Source organism: Acanthaster planci, linkage group LG17 (assembly GCF_054643075.1).
Source record: "Acanthaster planci isolate LZ-2023a linkage group LG17, COTS_SCS, whole genome shotgun sequence".
Taxonomy (NCBI): Eukaryota; Metazoa; Echinodermata; class Asteroidea; order Valvatida; family Acanthasteridae; genus Acanthaster; species Acanthaster planci.
This window is the reverse complement of record NC_141793.1, coordinates 3,848,266-3,861,194: the sequence shown is the minus strand read 5'-3', so window position 1 is coordinate 3,861,194 and position 12,929 is coordinate 3,848,266. Positions and strand designations below refer to the sequence as shown.

General features: G+C 44.8%; 1 protein-coding gene across 6 annotated transcripts in view; it reads right to left on the bottom strand.

The window, feature by feature from the left end:
- LOC110979435 (uncharacterized) overlaps positions 1–12,929 on the bottom strand; it is a 48,719-nt gene that overhangs the window by 7,392 nt on the left and 28,398 nt on the right. For 2 of the 6 annotated variants that reach the window (XM_022235216.2, XM_022235219.2), the window contains exons 3-10: positions 9,412–9,593; positions 8,847–9,015; positions 7,261–7,373; positions 6,346–6,616; positions 5,797–5,988; positions 4,650–5,156; positions 1,386–1,560; positions 637–762 (exon numbers count right to left, since the gene is read on the bottom strand). In XM_022235216.2, coding sequence (XP_022090908.1) covers positions 637–762; positions 1,386–1,560; positions 4,650–5,156; positions 5,797–5,988; positions 6,346–6,616; positions 7,261–7,373; positions 8,847–9,015; positions 9,412–9,534 — 1,676 coding nt within the window. In that variant the 5' untranslated portion in view covers positions 9,535–9,593. The remainder of the gene's footprint in view (positions 1–636; positions 763–1,385; positions 1,561–4,649; positions 5,157–5,796; positions 5,989–6,345; positions 6,617–7,260; positions 7,374–8,846; positions 9,016–9,411; positions 9,594–12,929) is intronic. The other 4 variants (XM_022235218.2, XM_022235220.2, XM_022235221.2 and 1 more) reach the window with 4 other exon arrangements.

Sequence of the window (12,929 nt, the reverse complement as noted above, 5' to 3'; positions counted from 1 at the left end):
TGTGCAATTTCAAGATGCAGCCAAGTAATTTGGACACGGTCATGTCTTGTATAACAACCACTTCATGAAACACGCTTGGATGCCCCTAAACTATCTCAATGGGCATTACATCGAAAAGGACAAAGCTGATAGGTCAGACAGCAATGTCAGATGAAAATGTAGTGAGTGGTTCTCTGCAAGTCTTTAGCAGTTCTCTGTGTTATTTGACACCTTAATACTTAGTCCTTGGAAGAGTTTTTATATAATAGGAACAAACAGAAACTAAACACCTTGTTCCATCCACTTCAAAGGAAAGTGCCCCCTGAGGTTCATGCACTTAGTCAATATCAGACCCATAACTTTCTTGGGTGACCGCATCCCACAGGTGGAGTGTTAATTAAGGTCATTTTTTTCAATAGTATTGTTTGCACTGGAAAAAGCAGACCAGAGGGCTTTGTTTGGATGTTTTGCTCAAATTCATACTGTGGCAAATGTTGGCATAATGTGAGCAAAAAAGGTTGAGAATTCCTACTGATTTACAATGAGACAGACTCGTTTGAAGATATAAAGCTAAAAATAGACTCAGGGGATTTGCAACTCATTCTTCTGTACTGGGCCACATTTCTGAAGGAGAACGAGAGGAAAGCTGTGTCCAACCTGCCAATGTAGTCGGAGAGCTGGCTCAGGCCATTTTTGTGCCTCTCCTCGGCTTCCTGCATCCACCTCTCCAGGACCGGCTTGATCTTCTGGGCACTCTTGGGGGTGATGTCCAATTTCTCAAACCTGGGTGACAAGACAGAGGCAAATTACATTTTACTGCCTTTTCTCTTGTCACAATACATGACAAATTATTTGCAGTCAAAAAACGTGATGTGAAGTATTCGATGTCAACAAAGAAGTACTTGTGAAGTACTCCAAGGCAACAAAGTACTTGTGACATACTTGATTTAAACACTGGACTTCAGCAGCAAAGCACCTGTGAAGTACTGAATACCTTGTAAAGCACTCCACTCTAAGAGAACATGTACAGTACTTGTGAAGTACTCAAATGTAACACTGAAGCACTTGGGATGTACCCAACAGTAACACTGAAGTATTTGTGAAGTAGTCAATTTCAACAGTGAAGTTCTTGTGAAGCACTCCAGGACAGCAAAGTACTTGTAAAGTACTCAACTTCATCAATGAAGAACTGGTGAAGTGCTCAACTTCAACAGCAAGGTACTTGTGAAGTACTCGACTGCAACACTGAAGTATCGGCAAAAGTACTTGACGTCCACAATGAAGGACTTGAAAAATGGTCAACTACAACAATGAAGTTCTTATGAAGTACTTGATTTAACAGTGAAGTACTTAAAATTCAACAATGAGGTACTTGCGAAATGCTGGAATTCAAAACCGTCTCTCACCTGCAGATGGCAGACTGGCTGTAGGCCGGCCCCTCTGTGGCACTCAATGCCTGGCCAACCTGCGTCTGCGTCAACCCCAGCGAGAGCCGTCTGATCTTGAAGGCCTTGGCAAACTCCTTGATCTCCTCCAGGTTGATACCGTCCACCTCGGTGGTATTGCCCAGACTGCTAACTGCTGGGGGAACCGAATGGAAGGGAGCACGGGGACGGGAAGTTAGAGGGACAAAACGTAAGTACGGTTGCAAATTTGTTAGAGCAGAATGAGCATCAGTGCTGAAGAGCATTTTCCCATAAATGTTAATTTTAATAATGAGTTTGCTAAGTTGGTCCAGGGTAAGCTTATTGATGTAGTGGTAAGACCACTGTACTGATAAAACAGAAGGCTATGGGTTCCAGCCCCTAACTAAGTAACTCTGAAACTTTTTTAAAACAAGAAGTGTCCAAAAGCATTAAGCAGACAGTGCTAAATCAAGCCTGTCAGTGAAGGGTGAAGCAAAATACTTCAAGATTTCAGTGTCAATGTAAGTTCTCTTGAACAGGTGTCCAGCAGGATGCCGAAATTTGCTGATGCTGCCCAGCAGAAATTATTGCTTTGAAAATGTAGGAATTAAGAATATCAGCCGGGAACCAGTCACTGGCAGTGTGCAGTCTAATGCAATTTGACTGGTAACCTCTTTCTGCTTAGCAGAGTTGTTGGTGTGCTTAGCATTAAAGTGCCTGCACTACTATTGGACAATGGTAAGCACTGAGAATTTAACCTGGATGCCAAATTTCAGCCTTTGAGGTATACATGCGTCCTGTTACCCCAAAATAGACCGACTGCGCCTGCTAAGTCGTGTGACCTATATTGAGTACCAAACATCAGCAAATCCAGTGTTCTCCCATAGCAAAGTGTGTCATAAGTGTTATTTACCAAAAACAAAGCCGACCGTCGGTACAGCGCTGAGACTGCCGACGCACTAAGTACTGTACTGACAACTGGCTTTTTGTATGGAAACAAGACGTATGAGCACACTTTGTTATCGGAGAATATCATGTTTGATACCCACTACAGGTCATGTGACATACCGGAAGTGGGCACAATCGTTCTATGAGCACAGCTACATAGACCTTTTTCACCCACATGACTGGATTGCGCTAAACGTAACCAATACCACCACGTGTGGACCGCCTCGGCCATGGTGATCGCCTATATTCCTACGGGCATCTTCCACCACGTACAAGCGCACGTACGAACGCTGCACGCTTGACTAGTTTATCTTGAATACATAGATTACCATCGCAACACTACGCATTCATTCCCGTCACAACACACTGCGGTCCGGCACGGTTGTGACATCACAGGAAAAAGGTCTATAGGCCTACCCACAAAGTGGTACGGTATCCAGGCAACCACCAGAGTGGGATTATTGGAAGGGCCTAGGAGTTTACTCAAGAGGACATTGCTCGGTTTCAATAAAGCTTCAAGAAACTGAGGTGAAATCAGGCAAATATATTTATGGAGGAGGCCGATGCGCTCCTGGCATTATCTAGTGCTTGTAACTTTGATTCACGTTAGGTTCATTTGTTAATCATCAATGTTAATTGAGCTGCTCTGGACCAGATTAAAATGTTAACTTGGCTGCCAATTTTCTCTGAAGTTGCATGTTATGTGAGTTATCATAAAATTATCATAAAATTATTCTAAAATTAATAGTTTCTTACAAATGGTGTAGTAAATTGTAGAGTGGGTTAAAGGAATTATTTAGAATGGGGCTGTACAAATCTGTGATGTGGGTTGGAGTACCAATGCATTTTAGAAAAACTGGGTACCAATCTCATGGAACTATCACCATGGACATTTGCAAGAGTAAACAGACTACCAGTCAAAATGCTATGCAATGTGTATTGCAAGCAACGGGTTCCCAGCCACTTTTTTTTTTTACTGGGCGCATAAATCTAAGTGATAATTTTTCTGCTTTTAAAGAAGTTCCTTGCAATTGGACCCAGGCATTATTAGCATTATAAGGAGATGAAAGTTGTTACATGAGTTAATGTGAGTTAGCTGCGGGCCAAACCTTCCATGCGCTTTGGTTTTGGATGACTGCAGCATGCTTACAGCAGTGTCATGCTCAGTGCAATGCCGTCTGACGGCCCATGGGTAACGGTACAGACACACTACAATCAATTTTCCAGATGTCCAGTAACACCTGCCATACTTCCCCCAACACAGACCCGAGATCAAGAGAAAACTAGCACACAAAGTCTCCTGACCTCCCCGCTGTTGGCTGCTTATTTTCCAATCAAAACATGGTCTGGGGGTTAGGAGGCCACATCAGATCCCTTGGCACCAGAATCTGATGAACTGGTTCCCGTCACAGGGTTCCCACAGAAATCTGAACACCATATTTCATGACTTTTTGAAGGCCTTTCCAGGACGTTACCATGGAAACCCTGCCTCGTCGGTCCATTCACATCCTCGAATGAGCTGCTCTTTCTTGCGTGTTCACCAGGTGCTCATGCACAGTACCAGGCAAACCGGGTTTTCACCCATGGGTAAATCCTTGCGTCCCGCACCTAGTGGAGAGCAACGACACCACAGCTCACACGAGAAGGTGCATGGACCGGTGAGGGGTTTCACTCTGGATCATGAATATGCATGAGGTATGGTAATTAAGGTTGCCACAACGGCACTAGGGCGGCGGCGGGACTGGGGATTCTGCACCAGTTTTTCTCTGACCACAAAACCGCAATGAGGTTAAGGGGTGAGCTGCTCTCTGTATACCCTGTCGTCACCAAACCAAAACTGCCCCTTTTTAGTAGCCATAATTAGGCTTGCTTGACAGTATATATGGGCGGATCCATCAGGTGTCCCCATGTACCTCTCTACGTGTACATATGTATGAGCTCTATGCTTAAGTGCACCCTCACCTGCGACGAGGACTACGATGAAATAGCAATGCCATTGCCACACAAGCACGACCTCACGAGTCTGTGCATTTTAAGACTGAGATTCCCCACATTAAGTACACACCTGCTGTAAGAAACATAAAGCGCCCTCTATCATCTTTGCACCAAGGTGAACGGTGTATACTTGTATTCTTGATCTATAAGATCCGGAATGTTCCCCATGCACATGAAACATTCAGACTTAACAGGTTGGAGATATGGTTGAGTTCCTGCATTTGAGGTAGCATACATGTACATCTGTGCTGTGTACCGTAAGAACCCATGGGCCGCCGTTAGTCTCCAAAACAGCAAAATTGGAAGATTGCCTCACAGTACCTTTACCTGATGAGCTACCCGTCACCGTCGCTGTGTTATTTGTGGGCGAAGAGGGCGCTTTCACCTGGGCAGCTGTCACCTGATTGTTGGCCTGGGTGGTGACTAATGTACTCCCGACGACTGCCTGCGTCACCACCTGGCCACCGATGAGCTGCTGGACGCCAGCCGCTTGCGCGCCAGTGGCCTGACCGGCCCCGACGATGACGGGGCTCTGCGTGGTGATGAGCTGCTTAGGGAGGCCGTGACTGGCCAGCAGCTGGCCGGTGGAAGCCAGCCCGTGGGCCGCTATCTGCTGGCTGGTCAGGCCGGCTGCAGCCGGATCGGTGGTGGCCGCCGTGGTGCTGGCCGCGGCGGCCGGCACAGCCGCTCGCTGCGTGGTGGTCAGGACCGGCGTGGCAGTGGTCTGTTGGTTGGTGGCCCCCAGCTGACCTACTTGGGTCAAAGGTGGCGCGCTGACCATGGTGGCTAGACCAGCTGCCGCTAAGGCTCTCGCTGAGGAATTTAATCCTGGAGACAATGTACATGCAAATTAATCGGAAAAAACATTAACATCATGAAGCTGATATTGACAATTTCATAACGTGCCTTGCAGCATCACATCTAATACTGATCTTGCTTAAAAATAACATTCACAAGTTCTCACACTGTATCTTATATAATGCTTACAATGCCCACGTTTTTCATGTTCAAGAACCAAAGTCATTTTGGAAAACAAATAGGAAATACATGTATCTATAATTCATGCAAGACTGAGTTTGTAGTCTGCTTTTAATTTTATTTAACCCTTTCGCTCCGGGAGACGTCGACAGCCGCCGTTTTGTGTGAGGATTAGTGCATAGCGCTCATACACTCTATTCATAATGCACGTGCGGTTTCAATGCGGGCCTGCTGCTGGACAGGGCTTTGGATAGTGGGCATACTGCAGCCCAGCAGTCGCGGTCAAAAGAATCCCGGCGTGAATGGGTTAAAGCGCTGGAAAAATAAGGAGAAAGGATCCCATGCAATGATTCTCCAGGCCAACGTTTCAGCAATATGTAGACAAAGGTGTGCCTCACCTATCATAAAGACCCTACTGCACAGTTCCTGTAATTCTGGGCCCAAAGTGGGCGGGGATTCACCTCGTCCCCCCCCCCCCCGCCTTTCATACCTGTGGCATTCATCAGCATCTGGGGCAGCGGGAGTTGACCCAGCCCGGTCTGGCTGGCTAGAACTGACATGGAGGGCAGCGGGGTGGTAGCGGCGGTAGTCGTGGCGGGCTGTGCGGCAGCCGCGGCACTGGTGCTGCTGCTGCTGGTGTACTGCTTGCTGAGCGAGGTGACGGAGGTGGTTTGCGTCAGACCTGCGGGGCAATGGGGAGGGAAAAAACAAAGGCCAGTAGGAAATCGAAAAAAATGTCCTTCTGCTGGTACAACATTTTCATCAGTCACGTCACTTTGACAAGGAATTCGCAATGAGCAGTCATACTTGTGACAACAGCAAATAGTGGTAAGTTGGCCATGGACATCAGTGGCCGTTTACTGGCTGATACTTGGGGTCACTGGCAAACACTGTTGGCCTCAAAATCAATGGCCTTTGAGAAATAACCAGTTTTGAATGCTGGTGGCCACCAACTGGGCTCCACCAATGGCCAGCAAAATAAAAACCTTTTCAACAACAAATTTCAGCCCACTTGAACGAGGTGGGGAACTGTCCTTACCTGCGAGAGCTGACGTGACATTGGTCTGGCTGGCAGCCCCAGTCGAGGCGTTGGCCATCGTGGGCACCACCCCGCCAATGTTGGCTGCCAGTAGCTGGCCACCGCTGGTGGGGATGAGGAACTGGATGCCGCCCGAGGTCTGGGCCAGGCTGACGGGGATAGTCAGGATCTGCTGCTGGCCGGCCGCGTTGGTGATGGGCAAGGTCAGGACCTGCTGCTGGCCGGTAGCATTGTTGGACGGGATGGTGAAGATCTGTTGGGCTGCCGACAGCTGCCAATGACAAGACACAATTCCAACTTCTCCAAAACTGCACCATAAGTGTCCCTTATGACTGTATGTACGTTACTTGGGAAAAAATTCTCATTGAACTGGCCTCTGTTAGCATTACTAGCCTAGTCTAGTTGTTTGGCCAGCCAGTACCACATCTGCACTATGAACAACAAGTCATACTCTGGTTCCAACCTTGTGGCATGCCACTGAATAACTGATCCGGATCACAAACAAACAGGAGTAGATGTACAGTACGTTGATTTTTACAAGTGACGATCCTTCACTCATGTGTACATGTACCCACAGACCTACCAAGAACATGTTTTGAGAGATTTCAAGTGACAATGCTTTCTGGATTTTATTTGATGCACACTGCTGTAACTCTACAAGGGTTTAGACACTACACACTGGCTGTAACATTTATCAAGCTAGTTCGGACTGCCAGCACCAATTCAAATCTGTGTTAATTTTCAGGTGGTGTACCTATACCTTATAGTACACTATTATGGAAGCATCAGAGCAGGTGGAACAGGTTAGACTCGAACTGTTTTGAGATAGTGTCAAACTTGTTTGAGTAGCGCAAATCATCTTTAACTTGGCTTATGTTAATAGTGGGAAGTGGCTCGACTTGGTATACATCTAACCTGGTTGGTTAAGACCTGCTGGGGTGACTGCAGTGTCTGTATGGGCGGAGACAACAGGAGCTGCTGGGTGGAGGTGGAGTTGCCTAATGATGCGGGAATCGTGGTCCCGAGGCCTGGGATGAATACCAGGAACAATGTCAAGTAATACAAAATATATACAATGTGTATCCATTGTAGTTCCTTCAGCTTCAATACAGCCTAAAGGTCAATCCATACATGCACCTCGGGTGAATGTGAGCACGAGGTGAATTTGACATCAGAAAGCAAGTGCAGTAAAATTTGCTCAAATTAAAGGCCAGTTTACACCTGGGGCAAAGGCAAACACTAATGAGTAACTGTGATGCCAGATCAAACACTCGTGCTGTAAATTTAAAAAGGGTGAAATGAAGAACACTTGTGTACTTTATTTACAAAATATACAATTTTGCTAGGAACGCATTTAGAGTCCATCAGAAGCATTGGCAAAAAATTTGCTCAAAAATTGACTAGTCACCAATAACTGTAAACAGAGGATTGGGTGTATTTTGGGGCTGGATGTGTCTGAAGGGGCCCTGGGTTCTTTTTTAGTTCAAATATTTACATACAACTAATGATACTTATTTGTTTCAGTTCAGTTATAATTTTCTTTTTTGGGGTTTACTGTGTGCGGGTCTTTTTGTATTAATTTTAGTTGCTATTTTTTACTAATGTAATGTGCTTATGAACAGGCATGTCCTGGAGAAAGCGCAACATTGATTTAAATATTATTATTATTATTATTATTGGGTGCCCGACACAACAAAAAATCACAAATTTGTAGGATTTAGCTCAACAGAAGGACAGCAACTCAAAAGCCCTGATATTTGCTTTGTACAGCGCAAGTGAGAACTCTGCCCTCCAATTTGCAAGGCCCAAAAGCATCCCCCCACATCAAAAAAATGATGACCTGCGTTTCTGTGGTAGGAACGCGAGGGAAAACCTGACTGCAAGTGGCTGGGACAGGAATCAAGAACCGTTCCATCTGGCACCGGTAGGGATTTAACGAGAATTCAACATTCCATGAGAAGGAAAATGTCACACTCAACGTGTGAAATCTGATTGGATCTGGCGTGAGAAGAGAATCAAACGGTGCCCCTGTAAGAATTTGTTGGACTTGCCTTGGGCAAGAATCAAACCCCCCACAAAAATTTCACTTGTAAGAATTTCTGAGATTTGGCACTGGCCGGAAATCAGACAATTTCCAAGAGTAGGGAAATGTCGTGAGAGGAGAATGAAACATTGCCAACTCCACTTGAAGGAAATTGCTCAATCAGGCATGAGAGAGGAGGAGGCAATCCTCGGGTGTAGCACAGGACTACAATTAAACAGTGCCAATTCCACTTATAGGAATGTTTTGGACTTCATTATTTTTGTGAGAGTTTCTTGGCTTGGGTATTGACAAGGTATCCAACAGGAAGAGTTCCATAAGTAAGGAAATGTCAGACTCGGCAGCATGAGAGGAAACGAAAAACAGTGCCCATGACACCTGTTAGTAATTGTTGGATTCAGCACTAGAGAGAAATGAAAGTGCCCAGCCCCATATCGCAGGAAATTGTTGGATTATTAACCTTTCAACCCCGACTGGAACGCTTGCTTGGTGGGACTGATTACCATACCGCTGCGGATGGCCTGACCACCGGTGGCGCTCTGCATGGCCAGCAGCAGCTGGTCCGACGCGCTCTGCGGCTTGGCATTGGAGGTCGTCTTCAAGGTCATCTGGCCCGACACCATGGGATCCTGGGAGGACAAAATCCACATGGTTAGGATTAGCGCACACATTTATTACGGGCACCACGGCAACGAGGATTAAGTCTGAAATTTTACAGATGTTTTCTTCAGCAGAATTATTATTATTAGGGTATTAGCTCTACAAACACCAAAGTCATTGCTAAGGAATGTGGCAAAATTCCCCACTGACTGGGGAATGTTCCAACTGTGTACCCCCTTAAAGCGGGCACATTCTCTTTCACAGACAACATGTGCCACTTATTTTTTTAATAGTCCATCAAACAGAAAAGTGGACAGCAAATGAATATATCCCTGTACACGTACATGTACTAACACATCAAGATTCTTCATGCAAACTCACTCCTTACAGAAGTTTCTTTGGGAGGAAAGAACCTTGAAACCAACCTGTGTGCCAGTGATGACGTTAGCCACACTCACAGAGGGAAGGGCGCCGGAGATGGTAACAGCCGGGTCCAGTTTGCCATTGCCAACTATGTGCTGGTTGGCCGATTCTCCGTCCATGATCATGGGGTCCAGTGATTAGATTGGTCACTGGGATCTGAGGCTCCTCCCCTTGGCAACCAATCCTGTGGACAGTAAGAGAAAGCAAGCATGTGATTGAATACGTGTAAATTGGACATGTTGATGTTGCGACAATGGCACGGGCTTGCACATGACATAATGAAACAACTGCTGAAACAAAACTTGCAGAATCTATCGTACATGTCCTACAGTCAATTTCAAAAGTAGGGAGAAGTTGGTCACACAGATTAATACTTTCAGACATTGTGGGGCTCTTATTACATTTACAAGAGCTTTTGTGCGATCTCCACATGCCAAATTTCAAAGCCATATGATAAATAAGATCAGTGACAAAAGGAAGGAGCACCTTCTACACATGATTTTTCTGAAAAAGTCCGACAACACATACCCATATGTACAAAGGAACAAAAGTGAGGCTGCACTTGCAAACTGTAACAAAAGTGAGGCTCAACTTTCAGACGGGGTTAAAAGTGAGTCTGCTAAAAGCAGACTTTACACACTATCACTTCATACATGGAGAGTGTTATACAGCCACTGCACAAGAGCCACTTGACCAAAATTTGCCAGTCCAGCCTCCTTTTCAACTGAACCATGAAGAGAGCCCATTACACACAAGTACCATGTGTGTACCCACAGACCTACAACAGTGCACAGATGAAGTACATGTATATGTCCTCCTGCATGTATGGCATGTACATGTACATGCATAATAAAATGCCATTTAAACACTGACTTTCACATATGGTGACCAATATTGAAACTGAAATTACGGGCAGGGGCTGCATCATTTAAAAGGATTACGCCTGGAAATGTCGCACAGGTCATGACATCTATTGCTTTGGTTTTTTTTTTCGAATGTTGCTATTTGGAATATGTCTAACGCAAATGCCCTTTACTGGAGAACAAATGTCGTTATTGCTGACTTACATGTACATGTAAATGTGACAGGTCCAACAAAATGAGTCTTAAAGCCATTTGTCCCAGTCATATCAGTGGTACATGTATTTACATGTACATGTGCATTTCAATCTGGATTACAATGAGCAAACTGAGCTCTTTCTTTTAACATGACATTCTCGTGGAAAACGGCCAGTACATGAGAAACACACTACCGGTAATTCCCTACATGTACGTAAGTTTACATGCCCAGGGATATTACCAAAAATGTAGGCCCCACATGTAACATAGCGCAAAATGCTCTCAAAAGGCCACTGACTCCAAAGTTGTTCTGATGACTTGGGACTCAGTTTGTTACGTTGGGTTGCAAATTCATTTTGAGGCAAGTCACTGGATTGTTGGGTACTGGTACGGTACATCTTCACCTTTGGCCCTTCATGCAAGAACTCTGCAAGCAGTGCATTTGGTACGCGACAAACTGCCATCATTCCCGGTAATGTATCGTCCACATGTGCATTTCAAGCAATCTTAGCGAGTCACATGCACTTTTACGCTAAATTTATGTCCTCTTCCACGGCTTTCTGCGTGTTTTCACCAAATGCCGTGGCTGACTACATTCCGATGTCTATAGTCTGATTCATACAGTACTAGCACGAGCTGATCGGGGAATTTTTTTGACGACTCCACTGATACAGTGTAACTAGGGCTCAATTTTTTGTTCCTAAAAATTCACTTTGGAACCATTCCAAATTTCCGGGGACTTGCAACATACACGTTCATGTATAATGTATTCCCAGAAACACCCCGGTATGTACATGCACGTAATCGTACCTGCACTTTTCCAATTGTGAGTTGAATGCAAACTTGTCGAGGGTTGATGTGGTTTTCAGACACAAATCCAGTCACAGCTTCATGAATATGTACATACTCGAACAACCTCAGGGCTAGCATGCTTGCAGATGGGATGGCCTAATAAACATGTACATGTACATGTGGTGCAGGCAATCTATCACTGCACTGAGAACGTTTACGGTAACACCTCCGCAGTGCACTAGACGTTAGTATTCTGTGGCCAACTATCGCACCCCTCTCCATCAAAGAAAGTCCGCATGTCCTCATGTCGATTATTTTAATTCTGCATCGCTGAAGAATATCCAGAAGTACAAAATTTCCAGACCGCGAGTAGTTTCTTCAAGACACCAGGTGATATTTGCGAGGCAAAGACCAAACCGGGAGAAAAAAGAAGACGAAGAAAAAAAAAACCTGCCCCTTGGGGAAATTCAACTATTGATCGTCACAGGACGCCTCAGTTTACCAGTCAAGATGGGCCTACAGTTGTACAATGTACGTGCTTGCCAGTCAAAAAAGGCAGGGAGATATATATTGGGCAACCTGTCGTAAATTCCGGTCACGAGGGCCTGGGATCTATAGTTAGGGATGTTGGACAGAAAATAGCAGGCAAAAAAACAGGAGTGCACTCCAGAGGGCAAATATTCAACAGTGGGATGTTTCTTTAGTATTTAGCAAATTTCTCATCAGGGCACAAAAGAAAAGAAATCGCGCTTCTTGGGCACTGAATTACTTCTATTCATTCCCCCCCCCTTTCGAGGGGGAGATCAGGCTGATTTGGCTTTTTTTTGGGTTGAATTTTCTGTTTGGAAAAGTTCCCTTTTGCACAAATTCTGATGAACCCATCGTCATTTTTTTAAACAGATGGTAAAACAAAATTCTATAAACATTTTTAAGATCGCTCCTTCGTTTTACATCATTGCCATAATTTTTTTGTCTCCTTATTTCTGCACAGTACATGTATCCACTCAACCCTGTAATTTGTAAGATTTTCCCAAAACAAAACCACTGGGAATATTCTATACATTACAACCCTCATATGCAAAGACACATTCTTGACACAGTTGTCCTATCAGTCAAAACCAGTCAAATTTCCCATACATGTATGTGTCTGTGTACTGGGGCAAATCAAGTGGAAGCAATTTTTGACTGTTTCTGACGGTTACAGCAAAAGGAGACCCTCCTATGCAAAGATACATTTTTGACACAGTTGTCATATCAGTCAAAATCAGTCAAATTTCCCATATGTGTCTGTATACTGGGGGAAATCAAGTGGAAGGAATTTTTGACCGTTTTTGACGGTTACAGCAGAAGGAGGGGTAAATTACTTGAAGTGTGCTGGAATACTGTACGTGTACAGCCATTACTCATTTCATTCACTCAACACCTAGACAATGGCACCCTATGCGTCACAGAACTCCAAGTCTTTACAAATTTCAAAAACTGAGCGTAAATAGTTCCTGCTATTTTAATAACATCGTAACTGTCAATTTATTACTTATCAATAAGCGTGTGCTGTACCTATGTACCTTTTCTTTCCAAATCAATAACACGGACAAAAAGATACAGGCTATGCAACTGCAAAGTCCTTTATAAAAACAAGAGTAAACGGGTAAAAAGTCGGCCTCTGAGGA